The sequence below is a fragment of the Salmo salar genome, chromosome 16, assembly GCF_965601325.2.
Source record: "Salmo salar chromosome 16, fSalSal1, whole genome shotgun sequence".
Lineage (NCBI taxonomy): Eukaryota > Metazoa > Chordata > Actinopteri > Salmoniformes > Salmonidae > Salmo > Salmo salar.
The window spans coordinates 58,972,985-58,996,281 of record NC_138306.1 but is presented as its reverse complement, the minus strand read 5'-3'; the positions used below and the strand labels follow the sequence as shown (position 1 = coordinate 58,996,281).

At 43.0% G+C, this 23,297-nt stretch overlaps 1 protein-coding gene across 8 annotated transcripts in view; it reads right to left on the bottom strand.

Annotated features, from left to right (window-relative positions):
* LOC106574206 (tumor protein 63) overlaps nt 1-23,297 on the bottom strand; it is a 117,576-nt gene that overhangs the window by 39,045 nt on the left and 55,234 nt on the right. For all 8 annotated transcript variants that reach the window (XM_045697492.2, XM_045697484.2, XM_045697486.2 and 5 more), the window contains one exon: nt 10,559-10,816. In XM_045697492.2, coding sequence (XP_045553448.1) covers nt 10,559-10,816 — 258 coding nt within the window. The remainder of the gene's footprint in view (nt 1-10,558; nt 10,817-23,297) is intronic.

Genomic DNA, 23,297 nt, shown 5'->3' with positions numbered 1-23,297 from the left:
CTGCTCTAACCATGGAACTGTTATAACAGGGAGAATAGTGTACAATAGTAGGTTATACCCTCGTCTATTACCTGCTCTAACCATGGAACTGTTATAACAGGGAGAATAGTGTACAATAGTAGGTTATACCCTCGTCTATTACCTGCTCTAACCATGGAACTGTTATAACAGGGAGAATAGTGTACAATAGTAGGTTATACCCTCGTCTATTACCTGCTCTAACCATGGGACTGTTATAACAGGGAGAATAGTGTACAATAGTAGGGTATACCCTCGTCTATTACCTGCTCTAACCATGGAACTGTTATAACAGGGAGAATAGTGTACAATAGTAGGTTATACCCTCGTCTATTACCTGCTCTAACCATGGGACTGTTATAACAGGGAGAATAGTGTACAATAGTAGGTTATACCCTCATCTATTACCTGCTCTAACCATGGGACTGTTATAACAGGGAGAATAGTGTACAATAGTAGGTTATACCCTCGTCTATTACCTGCTCTAACCATGGGACTGTTATAACAGGGAGAATAGTGTACAATAGTAGGTTATACCCTCGTCTATTACCTGCTCTAACCATGGAACTGTTATAACAGGGAGAATAGTGTACAATAGTAGGTTATACCCTCATCTATTACCTGCTCTAACCATGGAACTGTTATAACAGGGAGAATAGTGTACAAAAGTAGGTTATACCCTCGTCTATTACCTGCTCTAACCATGGGACTGTTATAACAGGGAGAATAGTGTACAATAGTAGGGTATACCCTCGTCTATTACCTGCTCTAACCATGGAACTGTTATAACAGGGAGAATAGTGTACAATAGTAGGTTATACCCTCGTCTATTACCTGCTCTAACCATGGGACTGTTATAACAGGGAGAATAGTGTACAATAGTAGGTTATACCCTCGTCTATTACCTGCTCTAACCATGGGACTGTTATAACAGGGAGAATAGTGTACAATAGTAGGGTATACCCTCGTCTATTACCTGCTCTAACCATGGAACTGTTATAACAGGGAGAATAGTGTACAATAGTAGGTTATACCCTCGTCTATTACCTGCTCTAACCATGGGACTGTTATAACAGGGAGAATAGTGTACAATAGTAGGTTATACCCTCGTCTATTACCTGCTCTAACCATGGGACTGTTAAAACAGGGAGAATAGTGTACAATAGTAGGTTATACCCTCATCTATTACCTGCTCTAACCATGGAACTGTTATAACATGGAGAATAGTGTACAATAGTAGGGTATACCCTCGTCTATTACCTGCTCTAACCATGGGACTGTTATAACAGGGAGAATAGTGTACAATAGTAGGTTATACCCTCATCTATTACCTGCTCTAACCATGGGACTGTTAAAACAGGGAGAATAGTGTACAATAGTAGGTTATACCCTCGTCTATTACCTGCTCTAACCATGGAACTGTTATAACAGGGAGAATAGTGTACAATAGTAGGTTATACCCTCGTCTATTACCTGCTCTAACCATGGAACTGTTATAACAGGGAGAATAGTGTACAATAGTAGGTTATACCCTCATCTATTACCTGCTCTAACCATGGAACTGTTATAACAGGGAGAATAGTGTACAAAAGTAGGTTATACCCTCGTCTATTACCTGCTCTAACCATGGGACTGTTATAACAGGGAGAATAGTGTACAATAGTAGGGTATACCCTCGTCTATTACCTGCTCTAACCATGGAACTGTTATAACAGGGAGAATAGTGTACAATAGTAGGTTATACCCTCGTCTATTACCTGCTCTAACCATGGGACTGTTATAACAGGGAGAATAGTGTACAATAGTAGGTTATACCCTCGTCTATTACCTGCTCTAACCATGGGACTGTTATAACAGGGAGAATAGTGTACAATAGTAGGGTATACCCTCGTCTATTACCTGCTCTAACCATGGAACTGTTATAACAGGGAGAATAGTGTACAATAGTAGGTTATACCCTCATCTATTACCTGCTCTAACCATGGGACTGTTAAAACAGGGAGAATAGTGTACAATAGTAGGTTATACCCTCGTCTATTACCTGCTCTAACCATGGAACTGTTATAACAGGGAGAATAGTGTACAATAGTAGGTTATACCCTCGTCTATTACCTGCTCTAACCATGGGACTGTTAAAACAGGGAGAATAGTGTACAATAGTAGGTTATACCCTCGTCTATTACCTGCTCTAACCATGGGACTGTTATAACAGGGAGAATAGTGTACAATAGTAGGGTATACCCTCGTCTATTACCTGCTCTAACCATGGAACTGTTATAACAGGGAGAATAGTGTACAATAGTAGGTTATACCATCGTCTATTACCTGCTCTAACCATGGAACTGTTATAACAGGGAGAATAGTGTACAATAGTAGGGTATACCCTCGTCTATTACCTGCTCTAACCATGGACCTGTTATAACAGGGAGAATAGTGTACAATAGTAGGGTATACCCTCGTCTATTACCTGCTCTAACCATGGAACTGTTATAACAGGGAGAATAGTGTACAATAGTAGGTTATACCCTCGTCTATTACCTGCTCTAACCATGGGACTGTTATAACAGGGAGAATAGTGTACAATAGTAGGTTATACCCTCGTCTATTACCTGCTCTAACCATGGGACTGTTATAACAGGGAGAATAGTGTACAATAGTAGGTTATACCCTCATCTATTACCTGCTCTAACCATGGGACTGTTATAACAGGGAGAATAGTGTACAATAGTAGGTTATACCCTCGTCTATTACCTGCTCTAACCATGGGACTGTTATAACAGGGAGAATAGTGTACAATAGTAGGTTATACCCTCGTCTATTACCTGCTCTAACCATGGAACTGTTATAACAGGGAGAATAGTATACAATAGTAGGTTATACCCTCATCTATTACCTGCTCTAACCATGGAACTGTTATAACAGGGAGAATAGTGTACAATAGTAGGTTATACCCTCATCTATTACCTGCTCTAACCATGGGACTGTTATAACAGGGAGAATAGTGTACAATAGTAGGTTATACCCTCGTCTATTACCTGCTCTAACCATGGAACTGTTATAACAGGGAGAATAGTGTACAATAGTAGGTTATACCCTCGTCTATTACCTGCTCTAACCATGGGACTGTTATAACAGGCAGAATAGTGTACAATAGTAGGTTATACCCTCATCTATTCCCTGCTCTAACCATGGGACTGTTATAACAGGGAGAATAGTGTACAATAGTAGGTTATACCCTCGTCTATTACCTGCTCTAACCATGGGACTGTTATAACAGGGAGAATAGTGTACAATAGTAGGTTATACCCTCGTCTATTACCTGCTCTAACCATGGAACTGTATGATGCCACAGCCAAGTATTTCACCATGCGTCAGGTTCAAACTGTCGCAGTCTGAGCTCCACTCCATAACACCTTATCATTAACTGTTACAAATCAACAACCACATGGCCATGATGGCGGGTTACAGAGGAAGCAAATGAAGGTAAACAATTAAATACAGTGGCCTTCTTCAGAAAGTGTTCATACCCTTTGACTTATTCCAAATTTTGTTGTTAACAGTCTGAATTCAAAATGGATTAAATCGGTGTTTTTTTTACCCATCTACACACAATACCCCATAATGAAAAAGCACACATTTATTTATTTTTTAATGTATGCAAATTTATTGAAAATGAAACACAGAAATATCTCATTTACATAACTATTCACACCCCTAAGTCTCAAATGATTGCCTCGCCTGGTTTACCAACTACTTCTCAGATAGAGTTCAGTGTGTCAAATCGGAGGGCCTGTTGTCCGGGCCTCTGGCAGTCTCTATGGGGGTGCCACAGGGTTCAATTCTCGGGCCGACTCTTTTCTCTGTATATATCAATGATGTCGCTCTTGCTGCTGGTGAGTCTCTGATCCACCTCTACGCAGACGACACCATTCTGTATACTTCTGGCCTTTCTTTGGACACTGTGTTAACTACCCTCCAGACGAGCTTCAATGCCATACAACTCTCCTTCTGTGGCCTCCAACTGCTCTTAAATGCTAGTAAAACTAAATGCATGCTCTTCAACCGAGCGCTGCCTGCACCTGCCCTCCCGTCCAGCATCACTACTCTGGACGGTTCTGACTTAGATTATGTGGACAACTACAAATACCTAGGTGTCTGGTTAGACTGTAAACTCTCCTTCCAGATTCATATTAAACATCTCCAATCCAAAATTAAATCTAGAATCGGCTTCCTATTTCGCAAACAAAGCCTCCTTCACTCATGCCGCCAAACATACCCTCGTAAAACTGACCATCCTACCGATCCTTGACTTCGGCGATGTCATTTACAAAATAGCCTCCAACACTCTACTCAGCAAATTGGATGCAGTCTATCACAGTGCCATCCGTTTTGTCACCAAAGCCCCATATACTACCCACCACTGCGACCTGTACGCTCTCGTTGGCTGGTCCTTGCTACATATTCGTCGCCAAACCCACTGGCTCCAGGTCATCTACAAGTCTCTGCTAGGTAAAGCCCCGCCTTATCTCAGCTCACTGGTCACCATAGCAGCACCCACCTGTAGCACGCACTTCAGCAGGTATATTTCACTGGTCACCCCCAAAGCCAATTCCTCCTTTGGCCGCCTTTCCTTCCAGTTCTCTGCTGCCAATGATTGGAACTAATTGCAAAAAATCACTGAAGTTGGAGACTCTTACCTCCCTCACTAACTTTAAGCGTCAGCTGTCAGAGCAGCTTACCGATCGCTGCAACTGTACCCAGCCCATCTGTAAATAGCCCATCCAACCAACTACCTTCCTCATCCCCATATTTGTTTTTCTGCTCTTTTGCACACCAGTATTTGTACTTGCACATCCTCATCTGCACATATATCACTCCAGTGTAAATTGCTAAATTGTAATTACTTCGCCACTTTTGCCTATTTATTGCCTTACCTCCTTACTTCATTTCCACATACTGTATATAGATTTTTCTATTGTGTTATTGACTGTATGTTTGTTTATTCCATGTGTAATTGTGTTGTTTGTGTCGCACTGCTTTGCTTTATCTTGGCCAGGTCACAGTTGTAAATGAGAACTTGTTCTGAACTAGCCTACCTGGTTAAATAAGGTTAAATAAATAAATACTTTGTAGAAGCACCTTTGGCAGAGATTTAAAGCTGTGAGCCATTCTGGGTAAGTCTCTAAGAGCTTTCCACACCTGGATTGTGCAACATTTGCCCATTATTCTTTTCAAAATTCTTCAAGCTCTGTGAAATTGGTTGTTGATCATTGGTAGAAAACCACGTTCAGGTCTCGCCGTAGATTTTGAAGTCGTTTTAAGAGAAAACAGTAACTCTGCCACTCAGGAACATTCACTTTGGCCTTGTGTTTTAGGTTATTGACCTGCTGAAAGGTGAATTCATTTCCCAGTGTCTGGTGGAAAGCAGACTGAACCAGGTTTTCCTCGAGGATTTACCCGGAGCTTAGCTCCATTCTGTTTCTTATTTATCCTGAGAAACTGCTGCTCACTCAGTAATGTGTTGTATTGCATTTGCCCCAAACATAACACTTTGTATTCAGGACAAAAAGTTCATTCCTTTGCTACATTTGTTTCAGTATTACTTTAGTGCCTTTTGCAAACAGGATGCATGTGTTGGAATATTTTTTATTCTATACAGGCTTCCTTATTTTCACTCTGTTATTTATGTTCGTATTGTGGAGTAACTACAATGTTGTTGATCCATCCTCAGTTGTCTCCTATCAGAACCATTAAACTCTGTAACTGTTTTAAAGTCACCATTGGACTCATGGTGAAATCCCTGAGCGGGAATTTCCTTCCTCTCCGGCAACTGACTTGGTGTATTGATACACCATCCAAAGTGTAAATAATAACTTCACCATGCTCAAAGGGATATTCAATGCTTTTTTTCTACCAATCGGTGCCCTTCTTAGCGAGGCATTGGGAAGCCTTCATGGTTTTTGTGGGTGAATCGGTGTTTGAAATTCACTGCTCAACTGAGGGACCTTACAAATAATTGTATATGTGGTAGTCAGTTCAAATTCATGTTCAACACTATTATTGCACACAGAGTGAGTCCATGCAACTTATGTGACTTGTTAAGCAAATTTTTACTCCTGAACTTTAGGCTTAACATAACACAGGGGTTGAATAGTTAGACTTAAGACATTTCAGCTTTTCATTTTTTATTCATTTGTAAGTTATAATTCCACTCTGACATCATGGGGTATTGTGTGTAGGCCGGTGACAGAACATCTAAATGTAATCCATTTTGAAATTCAGGCTGTAACACAACAAAACGTGGAAAAAGACATGGGCGGTTTGATGACTTCTGATTGGCCAACAACAAGCTACACGCGCCACTCTCGTAAAAAGCAAAAGAGCAGCGGTATAAATTATACAATTTCTCTCTACTGCAGCAGTCTTGTTCGGATCTGTACGGGTCCATCCGGACTAGTCATTTAAAAACTAAACATACCCGAGACCCGTGACAATCAGATCAGCTCTGACCCGTGACAATCATATCAGATCTGACCCGTGACAATCAGATCAGATCTGACCCGTGACAATCATATCAGATCTGACCCGTGACAATCAGATCTGACCCGTGACAATCATATCAGCTCTGATCCGTGACAATCATATCAGCTCTGACCCGTGACAATCATATCAGATCTGACCCGTGACAATCAGATATGACCCGTGACAATCATATCAGATCTGACCCGTGACATTATTTAGAATGACGCATCCGGAGCCGCTCTGCTCCCACACAGGGTCTCAAGTGTTCATTCAGGTACACGTGGATCCGTGAAGACCTCTAGCATGAGGTGTTAGAAGCAATTTATAAACTTTCAATCAAAAATAAATAAAAAACATTTTTTTTTTTTTTTAAACACATTGAAATCAAATAAATTCAACAGAATAGGTTGAATGAACCAAAGCATCATTTTCATAAATCATTCCAAAAATCAGTAAAAGCACTTCAGATGAACAATGGCGTCGTACCACTTTCCTTTTTCTCTTCATTGATTTCCATTTCCTTTATGCATCTTCCTGTTGTGTATGGAAGGCAGCCTAAACATTATATAGGCCAACAGGGTCATTGGCTTAGTCTTCCTCATAATGAGCTCAGACCAAAGCATCAGGTAAACAAACCCAATATTGCGTCATGTGTTGTGACTGTGTGACTTTATAATCCAGAGTAGTCTCACCCCCTCTCACTCTTCCCTGTTTCTCTCCACACACAGACGGACTCTTTTGTTTCTGTGCTGTAACGTTGAGAGGGACGAGAAAGAGAGAGAGAGAGAGAGAGAGAGGAGAGTGAGGCAGTGTTGGAATTGGGTAAATGTTACTATCCCACAGTCGAGGAGGCCCCAGAGTTACTCCCTGTGTCCCCCGCCAGTTGACTCCAAGACATGACCTACCTACCATTGGTTGATATTTAGGCAAATAAGCCCACAGGTTCTACAACACTCGTCTGACAAACACGAGATTGATGACTTAGCTGAACCATAACCCTTTCCTGTAGTACAGTGGCATAGGATCATGTAAGACTGGTTCAGCCACATAGTTTCCCATGAATATTCTGATTTCACAAGAGAGATCCAGCACGTGAAGTAAACAGCATATGTACAGCGAGGGGAAAAAAAGTATTTGATCCCCTGCTGATTTTGTACGTTTGCCCACTGACAAAGAAATGATCAGTCTATAATTTTAATGGGAGGTTTATTTCAACAGTGAGAGGCAGAATAACAACAACAAAAAATCCAGAAAAACGCATGTCAAAAATGTTATAAAATGATTTGTATTTTAATGAGGGAAATAAGTATTTGAACCCCTCTGCAAAACATGACTTAGTACTTGGTGGCAAATTGATCCAACCCAATCATTATTTCCAGTTGTCCCTTTGTGACAACACTGATGGTCGACCTCTTCATCTCCAGGCGAGTTAGGGAGCAGGTCACCTGGTGGCTAGGAACAGAGCCAGTACTCATGGTCGCGGAGCTAGTACTCATGGTCGCGGAGCCAGTACTCATGGTCACGGAGCCAGTACTCATGGTCGCGGAGCCAGTACTCATGGTCGCGGAGCCAGTACTCATGGTCGCGGAGCCAGTACTCATGGTCACGGAGCCAGTACTCATGGTCGCGGAGCCAGTACTCATGGTCGCGGAGCCAGTACTCATGGTCACGGAGCCAGTACTCATGGTCACGGAGCCAGACCATGATGGAGCCAGTACTCATGGTCACGGAGCCAGTACTCATGGTCACGGAGCCAGTATTCATGGTCACGGAGCCAGTATTCATGGTCACGGAGCCAGTACTCATGGTCACGGAGCCAGTATTCATGGTCGCGGAGCCAGTACTCATGGTCACGGAGCCAGTACTCATGGTCACGGAGCCAGTACTCATGGTCACGGAGCCAGTACTCATGGTCACGGAGCCAGACCATGATGGAGCCAGTACTCATGGTCACGGAGCCAGTACTCATGGTCACGGAGCCAGTACTCATGGTCACGGAGCCAGTATTCATGGTCACGGAGCCAGTACTCATGGTCACGGAGCCAGTACTCATGGTCACGGAGCTAGTACTCATGGTCACGGAGCCAGTACTCATGGTCGCGGAGCCAGTACTCATGGTCGCGGAGCCAGTACTCATGGTCACGGAGCCAGTATTCATGGTCACGGAGCCAGTACTCATGGTCACGGAGCCAGTACTCATGGTCACGGAGCTAGTACTCATGGTCACGGAGCCAGTACTCATGGTCGCGGAGCCAGTACTCATGGTCGCGGAGCCAGTACTCATGGTCACGGAGCCAGTATTCATGGTCGCGGAGCCAGTACTCATGGTCACGGAGCCAGTACTCATGGTCACGGAGCCAGTACTCATGGTCACGGAGCCAGACCATGATGGAGCCAGTACTCATGGTCGCGGAGCCAGTACTCATGGTCACGGAGCCAGTACTCATGGTCACGGAGCCAGTACTCATGGTCACGGAGCCAGTACTCATGGTCATAGTGGCTGCAAACATAAACAAGCTGTGTGCAGGTGGGACTCTAAGCCAACAGCTGTCACTACAGCATTGTCACAATGACAGCGCACCGTAGAGCAGAGGCGTAGAGTAAAAATATTTAGCATTTTCGGAGTATCAACTTCATATTGAGAAAATAGTAGAATACACAAGGTGCAATTTCTAAACGTTTCTCTTGTTAAGTCAGTCACTGAATTAGCCCCATGTCAGCTAAACATTTTTTACATTGTTAAGTTAGTCTAGTCAGATCTAAACTTGTAGTAATCGTGGTCGAATTAACGACCTGGGAACCCTCATGAAATGTTCTTAGTCACTCCGATATCATATTAAAGATCTTTCTCCTCCCCATGGCAAAATGTGTAGAACTGCAGGAATGTAGTTATAAAATTGCAAAATATTCTCTCTGCCCTATGGCAAAATGTGTAGAACTGCAGGAATTTAGTTAGAAAATTGCAAAATATTCTCTCTGCCCTATGGCAAAATGTGTAGAACTGCAGGAATTTAGTTAGAAAATTGCTAAATATTCTCTCTGCCCTATGGCAAAATGTGTAGAACTGCAGGAATTTAGTTAGAAAATTGCTAAATATTCTCTTTCCCCATGGCAAAATGTGTAGAACTGCAGGAATGTAGTTATAAAATTGCAAAATATTCTCTCTGCCCTATGGCAAAATGTGTAGAATTGCAGGAATTGAGTTATACAATTGCAAAATATTCTCTCTGCCCCATGGCAAAATGTGTAGAATTGCAGGAATTGAGTTATACAATTGCAAAATATTCTCTCTGTCCCATGGCAAAATGTGTAGAAATGCAGGAATGTAGTTAGAAAATTGCAAAATATTCTCTCTGCCCTATGGCAAAATGTGGTGAACTGCAGGAATTGATTTAGAAAATTGCAAAATATTCTCTCTGCCCCATGTCAAAATGTGTAGAACTGCAGGAATGTAGTTATAAAATTGCAAAATATTCTCTCTGCCCCATGGCAAAATGTGTAGAAATGCAGGAATGTAGTTACAAAATTGCAAAATATTCTCTCTGCCCCATGGCAAAATGTGTAGAAATGCAGGAATGTAGTTATAAAATTGCAAAATATTCTCTCTGCCCCATGGCAAAAATGTGTAGAATTTTTTTTTTTTACTCCACTATCAAGAGTGGGACCACTAAAATGTTTTGCTCACAAGGTGGGGGGTGGGCCAATGATAGAACACACCCATCAACCGTACCTTAGACATCGCAGAATTCTACTTCCAACACAAATAATGATGAATTAAAATCATGTTGAGTCACTTTACATCATTTTTGAAGATATTCAATTGGATGATAAACGGAATGAATGTATTTCCAAACAGAACATCTGTCATTGTCAGAGGTAATAGATACAACTGTGACTGGTGCTATTGGGACTCTGTAAAGTGTGTTGAGACCCATTTCAAAAAAAAAAAAAGCACTTTAAAATGAAGTAACCAACTTAAAAAATCGATAGATTTTTTGTTGTTGACATGAACTCTTACCGTCCAGGTGGCAGACTTGGCTGTGGAGGACTGTTGGAAGGAGACGTCGAAGGTGTGTGTCCCGGCGTAGTCTGTGTTGGAGGGGATAGCCGGAGAGGGCGACATGGCGTCGAAGGTGGAGCTGGGCTGGGCGTAGGGTGAGGGAGCTGACACGTTGTTCTGGACATGGCCGTTGTTGTAGGGACTGGTGGAGGTAGAGCCGCCATTTTGAATGTTCTGGTCCATGCTGTTCAGCAGCCCCAGGTTGGTATACTGTGACTGGACAGACAAGAGAACTTTAAAATGACTAATTGTACACCCAAGGTCCAATGGAAAAAATGTCTACTTCCACTTTATCCCAAACCCCACCAAAAGACACACAGAGGTTGGACAGGTGGGAACAGTGGTTAATGGAGCTGTTTTTAGGGGTTAAGGGTCACAGGGCCTTGCTCAAGGACCAGGTTGTTGCACTGTGATTAGAGAGAGGTGAGAAGAGGGATGGGAAAATACCAACACAAGAATGTCTCCTAGGAATGACTTGTAACAGGAGAATGTTACTGTGTTTTAGTCTAGAACTCACAGATCAGTCTGAAACTCACTTTCCACAGATTGCAGATTATGTTGATCAATAAAAATAAATGTAGAGAAAGTAATCTGTGATTTAAAAAAAAAAAATATATATATATATATATATATATGAATGTTTGAAGACAGATTACCCTTGTGTCATTGTCAGCTGGTTAAATAAAAATGGTGGATCTGATAAAAGTGACGGAGTGGCTGAGGTACTGAACTAGCCGTAAGGGACCAGCAGCGCTGTATTTATGTGTCAAAATGTCAGGTAACTTGTATTGGCTGACAGGGACTAACACTGGCCAAACTCCTGTATTTGTGTAAGGTTTGGTAGTGAGAAGAGCCCTTAAAAAATATATATATAAAAAAAAAAACGTTAAATTCGCATTTTCACATGTCGAGCTTAAATTTCACATGTGTTAAATTTAAAGTTCACATGATAACACCACCTTGTCACCTCATGTGAATTGCAGTTGCACATGTGAAATGTGCTGTTTCACACGTTAAAAACGTTCACGTTAAAAATCCGGTATGTAGTTTCACATGTGAAAAATCTCACGTTCACATGTGGAATGTAAGTTCACATGTGAAAATCTAATTTGCAGTTTTCACACGTAAGAAAACTCCACATGTGAAAATCTCACTTTCACATTACGGAATTGTATTTTCACATGTAAAAAATAAATCACACATATATAAAAATGTTTTAAAAAAAATCACATTTGCAATTTCATGTAAGAAACATTGATGAGATCTGAATTTGACATGTGGTAGTGAAATAGTGTTGTTCTCCTCACATGTGAAAAGGTGTTAACATGTTGCAGTAGCAATGTGTCCCCCATGTGGAATTGCTAATTCTGTAAAAAGGTAACTTAGCCTACCTGAATATAGTAATTAAAATGTGTTAATTAAAAAATTATGATTTCTTATTTGGGAGTTTTACCGCTGCAGGTGCACACCTCTCGTCTTCATACTTTGTTCAGTGACCGTTAAAAGAAGTGAAAAACACTCAGCAGTTAGCACTCCATGTCTCCTCATTTATCCTGTTTAACATGTTAAAATTACCACCGTTAGAGTTAATAAGGTAACTTTTTTTTTGTTGTAATTGTAGTGCAAATGTTTAAAATTAGATCATCTCTAAAGCTAAAAAAACAACAATTTAAATGTCAAAATAAGTTGATTGAGGTTAAAGAAAAAGTGTTGATCAATTTAATGATTTCGCTAACAGTGACTTCGGACAAAATCAAAAAACGGCAATATTCTTGCAATTCTTTTTGTGTACATTTTTTTTAAAATTAAAATTAAAGCTCAATTTGAGCAAATGATTAATTTCTGATTAATCATAGCAAATCCTGCACTAAACTTGATTAAAAATGTTTTAATCGTTTGACAGCTAAAGTTGACATTAAAATGTAAAAAAAAAAAAATGCACACGTGAAAGTGTAGCAGACATGAGTCGGGGATGGTTGCTCATGGTCATGTGATGAGGTAGCCCCACATGTGACTTAAAAATGTGTGTTGGCCAGACAATCCCGCCAGCTACAAAAACACACGTGAAATTTATATCACATGAAAAATGTTGGGAAACCACATGTGAAACATGTTCAGAAGCCACGTGTCTGATTCCTGTCTATTTTTCCCACATGCCATTTTACAGCGAGGGGGGGAAAAAAGTATTTGATCCCCTGCTGATTTTCTACATTTGCCCACTGACAAAGAAATGATCAGTCTATAATTTGAATGGTAGGTTTATTTGAACAGTGAGAGACAGAATAACAACAACAAACAAAAAACAGAAAAACGCATGTCAAAAATGTCATAAATTGATTTGTATTTTAATGAGGGAAATCACTGTAAACATGATTTGTTCACATCAAAAATTCATGTGAAACAGCCCATAAGTAAACATTTCACTGTTAGCCTATTTTTTTTTATGAAGCTTATGAGAAATAAAATGTCTGAAAACCAAGTGTCTGAGATTATATATATATATATATATATATATATATATTAACCTGAAATTTGTCACATGATTTTTTTCCAGACTTGTTTGAAAACCATGTGTTTTTTGTTGTTGTTATTGTTTCTTATCAGTAATATGAGCAGTATTTATGGACTCGTACGGCAGCTGAGACGTTGGTTTTACTCTATAAACTTTTCAGCTCCGAGAACAAAAATGAGAAACTGTACCGTCCTCCTCTCTCCGACCCAGAGTTTAAGACACCCTGCTGTAGAAACACTAAAGCCAAGAGGAAATTCAGCAACTCCTGGAGGACAGTGAAAGTTATTTAAAAAATGGTTCTGTTAAAAAAAAAAAAAAATGTTTTAAAGTAAAACCAACGTGTTTCGGCCCATAACCTTCATCAGGGGTTTTACCTTCCCTGTACTCTAAAAAACCCCCAAAAAACACAGACATAATAAAAAGGTAATAAATAATGAATACCAATATAATGTAGATTAGAAACACTTGGCCTTAGTGTCTCCATCAATGTGTCCAGTAAACAGAAAGTAACAGAGTTCCTGATTAATTCATCCGGATTAATGAAGCATCAGTCCTTGTGCTCCGTTTCCATTCTGAGAGGTCGCACTCTCCATATCAACCCACTAACCTGTACCTCGCTGTATATAGCATCGTTTATATTTTATAGTGTTACATTTTATTATATTTCTTACTTTATTTAGTAAATATTTTCTAAATTATATCATGAACTGCATTATTGGTAAAGGGCTTGTAAGTAAGCATTTCACTGTAAGGTCTACTACACCTGTTGTATTCAGCATTTCACTGTGAGGTCTACTACACCTGTTGTATTCAGCATTTCACTGTGAGGTCTACTACACCTGTTGTATTCAGCATTTCACTGTAAGGTCTACTACACCTGTTGTATTCAGCATTTCACTGTGAGGTCTACTACACCTGTTGTATTCAGCATTTCACTGTGAGGTCTACTACACCTGTTGTATTCAGCATTTCACTGTGAGGTCTACTACACCTGTTGTATTCAGCATTTCACTGTGAGGTCTACTACACCTGTTGTATTCAGCATTTCACTGTGAGGTCTACTACACCTGTTGTATTCAGCATTTCACTGTGAGGTCTACTACACCTGTTGTATTCAGCATTTCACTGTAAGGTCTACCTACACCTGTTGTATTCGGCACATGTGACAAAATCTGATTTGATCAGCCTCCTCAGATCAATGGCTCTTTCCCAGTCATTTAGTTGAACAATAATATCACTGTCACAGTCCTGGAGAAACAGCTTCCCAGCTTGCTGAGGTGAGATTTCCCAACCTATTCTACAGTCACCTTGTTGATCAGACTCAGATCTGTTTACTTACCGGTATTTGAAGTCTATTATTATGTTGTTAAATTTAGATTTATAGACTTTCCATACACAAAAATAGACACTATCTGCCAGTACAAGTAAACGGTTCACTGTAGCTACTACTGTATAAGAGAGCCAAAATCTAGAGACTGAGGTGACAGGGTTCACACCGCAGGAGTAGTATGACAATCAAAATGGCCACCTGTTGAGAGGAGGGAGAATGCTTATTCCCTCCCTGGACCTCAGCCAGCTCCTCCCTCCCTCTCAGCTCTATCCACTCTGCCCCCTCCCTCCCTCCCTCCTTCCCTCCCTCTCCCCTCCCAGCTCTATCCACTCTGCTCCACGTCTCCCTCCCTCCCTCCTCCCTCCTTCCTCCTTGCCTCTCCCTCCCTCCCTCCTTCCCTCCCTCTCCCCTCCCAGCTCTATCCACTCTGCTCCACGTCTCCCTCCTTCCCTCTCCTTCCCTCCCTCCCTCCCTCCCTGCTTCCTCCTTGCCTCTCCCCCCTTTCCTCCTTCCCTCCCTCTCCCCTTCCATCTCTATCCACTCTGCTCCACGTCTCCCTCCTTCCCTCTCCTTCCTTCCCTCCCTCCTCCCTCCTTCCTCCTTCCTCCTTGCCTCTCCCCCCCTCCCTCCCTCCCTCCCTCCTCCCTCCCTTCCATCTCTATCCACTCTGCTCCACGTCTCCCTACCTCCTCCCTCCCTCCCTCCCTCCCTCCCTTCCATCTCTATCCACTCTGCTCCTTCATTCCACTCCATTTATAAACTGCACATTCCAGGCCGAGGTGTCTCTTTAGAGACCCATTAATCTCTGCAGGACAGACAGACAGCCAAGGGCCCCTTGTTTATTTCAGGCTGCACGGTCCCAGTCCCACACAGCTGTCCAGCTCACACCCTCCCACTCACATCACCAGGTGCTGCTTGCTGTGTGCCAGGTGACACACACACACGACACACACACACACACACACACACACACACACACACGACACACAGTACATTACATGAACTCTAGAAATAAATGACACATCCATTCTGATGGGCTACAGACTGAACACAGAAGATATGCTAAAAATAAGCTAAATTGTATTTAACACACGACACACACACGACACACACACGACACACACACACGACACACACACACACACACACACACGACACACACACACGACACACACACACACGACACACACACACACACGACACACACACACGACACACAGAAACAGCACCTGAGGGAAGTCATCCCAGCCATCCTCAACATAACACACAAACAGCACCTGAGGGAAGTCATCCCAGCCATCCTCAACATAACACACAAACAGCACCTGAGGGAAGTCATCCCAGCCATCCTCAACATAACACACAAACAGCACCTGAGGGAAGTCATCCCAGCCATCCTCAACATAACACACAAACAGCACCTGAGGGAAGTCATCCCAGCCATCCTCAACATAACACACAAACAGCACCTGAGGGAAGTCATCCCAGCCATCCTCAACATAACACACAAACAGCACCTGAGGGAAGTCATCCCAGCCATCCTCAACATAACACAGAAACAGCACCTGAGGGAAGTCATCCCAGCCATCCTCAACATAACACAGAAACAGCACCTGAGGGAAGTCATCCCAGCCATCCTCAACATAACACAGAAACAGCACCTGAGGGAAGTCATCCCAGCCATCCTCAACATAACACAGAAACAGCACCTGAGGGAAGTCATCCCAGCCATCCTCAACATAACACACAAACAGCACCTGAGGGAAGTCATCCCAGCCATCCTCAACATAACACAGAAACAGCACCTGAGGGAAGTCATCCCAGCCATCCTCAACATAACACACAAACAGCACCTGAGGGAAGTCATCCCAGCCATCCTCAACATAACACAGAAACAGCACCTGAGGGAAGTCATCCCAGCCATCCTCAACATAACACACAAACAGCACCTGAGGGAAGTCATCCCAGCCATCCTCAACAGAACACACAAACAGCCTCAGGGGAGATGCTTTGGGTCTGTGTGTCACCAGTCTACTCAATCCCCTGGAAAGAACGACACTGGGTCTTTGAAGAGCCTGTCTAGTGGAACAATGTCCCGGGTTAGACAGGACAGGTGTTAGGAGACAAGTGTATTGTGAAGGGAACACACACACACACACACACACACACACACACACACACACACACACACACACACACACACACACACACACACACACACACACCGGGAAGATATCTCCGTACTGGAGAAAAGCATAAACTCCAGAGCTTCTGCTAAATGACGTAAATGTAGGTTCTCTCACTCCTTCACAACGATACAATGATACAACGATACACACTCCTTCACAACGATACAATGATACAACGATACACACTCCTTCACAACGATACAATGATACACACTCCTTCACAACGATACACACTCCTTCACAAGCCTTCACAACGATACACACTCCTTCACAATGATACACACTCCTTCACAACGATACACACTCCTTCACAATGATACACACTCCTTCACAACGATACACACTCCTTCACAACGATACACACTCCTTCACAACGATACACACGCCTTCACAACGATACACACTCCTTCACAACGATACACACTCCTTCACAATGATACACACTCCTTCACAACGATACACACTCCTTCACAATGATACACACTCCTTCACAACGATACACACTCCTTCACAACGATACACACTCCTTCACAATGATACACACTCCTTCACAATGATACACACTCCTTCACAACGATACACACTCCTTCACAACGATACACACTCCTTCACAACGATACACACTCCTTCACAATGATACACACGCCTTCACAACGATACACATTCCTTCACAATGATACACACTCCTTCACAATGATACACACTCCTTCACAACGATACACACTCCTTCACAACGATACACACTCCTTCACAACGATACACACGCCTTCACAACGATACACACTCCTTCACAACGATACACACTCTTTCACAACGATACACACTCCTTCACAACGATACACACTCCTTCACAACGATACACACGCCTTCACAACGATACACACGCCTTCACAACGATACACAGTCCTTCACAACGATACACACTCCTTCACAACGATACACACTCCTTCACAACGATACACACTCCTTCACAACGATACACACTCCTTCACAATGATACACACGCCTTCACAACGATACACACTCCTTCACAAGCCTTCACAACGATACACACTCCTTCACAATGATACACACGCCTTCACAATGATACACACTCCTTCACAACGATACACACTCCTTCACAACGATACACACTCCTTCACAATGATACACACGCCTTCACAATGATACACACTCCTTCACAACGATACACACTCCTTCACAATGATACACACTCCTTCACAACGATACACACGCCTTCACAACGATACACACTCCTTCACAACGATACACACTCCTTCACAATGATACACACGCCTTCACAACGATACACACTCCTTCACAACGATACACACTCCTTCACAATGATACACACACCTTCACAACGATACACACTCCTTCACAACGATACACACTCCTTCACAATGATACACACTCCTTCACAACGATACACACTCCTTCACAATGATACACACTCCTTCACAACGATACACACTCCTTCACAACGATACACACTCCTTCACAACAATACACACTCCTTCACAACACAATCCTTCACAACGATACACACTCCTTCACAACGATACACATTCCTTCACAATGATACACACGCCTTCACAACGATACACACTCCTTCACAACGATACACACTCCTTCACAAGCCTTCACAACGATACACACTCCTTCACAACGATACACACTCCTTCACAACGATACACACTCCTTCACAACGATACACACGCCTTCACAACGATACACACGCCTTCACAATGATACACACTCCTTCACAATGATACACACGCCTTCACAATGATACGCACTCCTTTACAATGATACACACTCCTTCACAATGATACACACTCCTTCACAACGATACACACTCCTTCACAACGATACACACTCCTTCACAATGATACACACTCCTTCACAATGATACACACGCCTTCACAATGATACACACTCCTTCACAATGATACACACGCCTTCACAATGATACACACGCCTTCACAACGATACACACGCCTTCACAATGATACACACTCCTTCACAATGATACACACGCCTTCACAACGATACACACTCCTTCACAACGATACACACTCCTTCACAACGATACACACTCCTTCACAACGATACACACTCCTTCACAACGATACACACTCCTTCACAAAGAAACACACTCCTTCACAACGATACACACGCCTTCACAACGATACACACTCCTTCACAACGATACACACTCCTTCACAACGATACACACTCCTTCACAACGATACACACTCCTTCACAATGATACACACTCCTTCACAACGATACACACGGCTTCACAATGATACACACTCCTTCACAACGATATACACTCCTTCACAACGATACACACTCCTTCACAACGATACACACTCCTTCACAATGATACACACTCCTTCACAACGATACACACGGCTTCACAATACTTCACAAAGGGGCAATTAGATAATAATGAAGCCGCTTTATACTGAGATGACAGCTGAATCTGATGGCTCCTTTGTGCCTTATCCCTGACTGGCTGTACAGCCCAAATGGCACCCTATTCCCTATATAGTGCACTGCTATTGACCATGGTCCAAGTAGTCAACTACTGTTGACCAGGGTCCAAGTAATGCACTATATAAAGGAATAAGGTGCCCATAGGACTCTGGCCAAAGTAGTGGACTATTTAGAGAATAGGGTGCCATTTGGGAATCATACTGGGTGAAGGCTAGCCTGGTTAGGATCAGATCACTTGGCTAGATTAGCCTCATGCTAAAGGCTAGCCTGGTTAGGATCAGATCACTTGGCTAGATTAGCCTCATGCTAAAGGATAGCCTGGTTAGGATCAGATCACTTGGCTAGATTAGCCTCATGCTAAAGACTAGCCTGGTTAGGATCAGATCACTGGTCTAAGATAAGCTTCTTATGCTAACGACATCAGCTAGGGACTCATTAATCTCGGGTAACCCAGAACTAGTCTTGCGTAATTGGTCACATGCTTGATTAAGTTCTGGGTTGATAGGTGTTAATTTAAGCGCAAGAGATGGAACGAGGATCCAAGGTTTCTCTTTGCAAGTTACAGGCAAGTCTATGGGCCAAATGTTCCCTCCCCCTTCCGAAGGACAGTAAATCCCTGAGAAACCGTGATCTGCCCGAACCATCGGAACTGCTGGTTATCTCACGCACCCCGTTGTAATCAGGACAGATCTACGCTACCATTTATGTTTACATAGTCTGTCCACCAGAGATTAGGGACTAGTGTATATACCAGGACTACGGCCTAAGAGGTTCCACTTTATACCAGGACTATGGCCTAAGAGGTTCCACTTCATACCAGGACTACGGCCTAAGAGGTTCCACTTCATACCAGGACTACGGCCTAAGAGGTTCCACTTCATACCAGGACTACGGCCTAAGAGGTTCCACTTTATACCAGGACTATGGCCTAAGAGGTTCCACTTTATACCAGGACTATGGCCTAAGAGGTTCCACTTTATACCAGGACTACGGCCTAAGAGGTTCCACTTCATACCAGGACTACGGCCTAAGAGGTTCCACTTCATACCAGGACTACGGCCTAAGAGGTTCCACTTCATACCAGGACTACGGCCTAAGAGGTTCCACTTTATACCAGGACTATGGCCTAAGAGGTTCCACTTCATACCAGGACTACGGCCTAAGAGGTTCCACTTTATACCAGGACTACGGCCTAAGAGGTTCCACTTTATACCAGGACTACGGCCTAAGAGGTTCCACTTTATACCAGGACTACGGCCTAAGAGGTTCCACTTTATACCAGGACTACGGCCTAAGAGGTTCCACTTCATACCAGGACTACGGCCTAAGAGGTTCCACTTTATACCAGGACTACGGCCTAAGAGGTTCCACTTTATACCAGGACTATGGCCTAAGAGGTTCCACTTTATACCAGGACTACGGCCTAAGAGGTTCCACTTCATACCAGGACTACGGCCTAAGAGGTTCCACTTTATACCAGGACTACGGCCTAAGAGGTTCCACTTCATACCAGGACTATGGCCTAAGAGGTTCCACTTTATACCAGGACTACGGCCTAAGAGGTTCCACTTCATACCAGGACTATGGCCTAAGAGGTTCCACTTTATACCAGGACTACGGCCTATGAGGTTCCACTTCATACCAGGACTACGGCCTAAGAGGTTCCACTTCATACCAGGACTACGGCCTAAGAGGTTCCACTTTATACCAGGACTACGGCCTAAGAGGTTCCACTTCATACCAGGACTACGGCCTAAGAGGTTCCACTTCATAAGTACCCACCTTTTATTACATTCCAGGAAAGAATGAAAACATCATGAATGAAAAATGAACAGATTAGGAAATAAAGAATGAAGACAAAAAAAGGAAATATGGATTCCAATTTTAAAACAAGGGAACCGCCTACAGTCAGCTTGAATGTTTAACTGAGTGGAAGTGGAAGCCATCAACCTTTAAAAAGAGAGATATTCAGGCCTCTTCCCTTTAAAACCAGGTCTGATTCCACCTGTAATACAGCAGTCATTTAAATCACCACTTAAACTGCTCTTAAAACAACCTTCTGTTTTACAGCCCTGCTCCTCCTGGCCCTCTGAGGCCCATCCCCATGGGGCGGAGGTCAGGCAGAAACACAATGTACCCTATTCCCTTTATAGTCAACTTCTTTTGACCATCAGTGGCACCCTACATAGGAAATAAGAGTGTCATTTGGGACATACTAAAATCAAAAAAGGCCTTGATGTCCTCAACAGCTTTTAATAAAGCTGGTGAAAAGTTGCTGCTGAAATGGAAGGCAGTCTGTTCTGTTCCAGGTCTCGGAGTATTTCTTTGTCTGAAAGGCAGGCGGGCAGATTCTGGAGTAAGCATTTCAGAATCTAAGCCCGGTGGGAAAACTAGATAAAGTCCATAATTGGTACCCTATTCCCTATGTAGTGCACTACTTTTGACCGGGACCAATAGTGCTGTCTTTAAAAGTAGTGGACTAGGCCAGAGTGCTTGCTACCCTAGACTGTTGACCTTCAAGAGCGATAGCCTGTCGATTCCACGGGAGGATTCCAATGATGTGATTATGCGGACACACACATGTCGGGGATTCTTCGAATGCAAACAGCAGTAGCTCTCACTCAATAGGTTAGCATCATTACTGCTGGTATTCATAGTGAATGTTGTATCACCGTGACTATTTGGTTTGGCACATACTAGACACCTATATGCTGGATCTTAGCTTGACCACCCTGTCGATGCAGGAAATGCTAACTTTAAAAATAAATGTAAAGAAAATTTCAGACTTGATTTACCCTGACTAAAAATGTATCAACCCCTATATATAAAAAATAAATAAAAATGTCCATGAATTATAATCCTCATAATAATTCACATTTCCTGTTGCTGCAGGATTATTTTCCTGCTGTGAGACTCTGGGTCAAATTAAGATCTTACATCTGTATGAGCATTGAAATTCTTTTGATTTGACAGTTTAAAAATAAGTCTTATATTTAGTACCACTCTCTCCATGAATCAGTTGGCATAGTTTTGGAACCATATGATTTTATATGGGCTATTTATGTCACGTCCTGACCAGTAAAAGGGGTCATTTGTCATTGTAGTATGGTCAGGGCGTGGCAGTGGGGGTGTTGTTTTGGTGTGTTTTGGGGGTTGGTTTATTTAGAGGGGATTTGTTCTAGTTTTCATTTTCTATGTTCGTTATCTATGTGTGGCCGAGTATGGTTTCCAATCAGAGGCAAGTGTCTTTCGTTGTCTCTGATTGGAGGCCATACTTAGGCAGCCCTTTTTTTCTCCTTGGGGTTTGTGAGTGGTTGTTTTCTGTATAGCCTGTGTGCCTTTCGGAACTGGTTGGTCGTTCGTTTATTTTGTTTTGAGTGTTCTCTCGAAATAAAGATAGAAGATGATCACTATACCCCGCTGCGCCTTGGTCTGTCCCTTACGACGCGCATGACAATTTAGGGTAAGGGTTGGAACCAAATCAGATCCATCTGAGATACAGTAGTCCAATTCATTACTTGACATGATAACCAAAAAAAATCAGGCTTACTTTTACTGGTAACTTTTCCTCTCTGGTTTATTCTATTGTTACTAAATCTCCACCAACAGGAGAAAGTACAGAGACAGGGGAGGTCAGTAATCAGACCCCTACTCCTTGCAATAGCTAACAGCTATTACTATACTTTAAAACTGTCAATAAATGACAGGAATCAGAGGAGACCGTTGCCCCAAGGGAGGAATAGAGGAGGACCTGGCCCCTTAGACCTGGGCCCTTTAGACCCGGGCCCTTTAGACCCGGGCCCTTAGACCCGGGCCCTTTAGACCCGGGCCCTTTAGACCCGGGCCCTTTAGACCTGGGCCCTTTAGACCTGGGCCCTTTAGACCCGGGCCCTTTAGACCCGGGCCCTTTAGACCTGGCCCCTTAGACCTGGGCCCTTTAGACCCGGGCCCTTTAGACATGGCCCTTTAGACCTGGGCCCTTTAGACCTGGCCCTTTAGACCTGGGCCCTTTAGACCTGGGCCCCTTAGACCCGGCCCCTTAGACCCGGGCCCTTTAGACCCGGGCCCTTTAGACCCGGGCCCCTTAGACCCGGCTCCTTTAGACCCGGGCCCTTTAGACCCGGGCCCTGAGACCTGGGCCCTTTAGACCTGGGCCCTTAA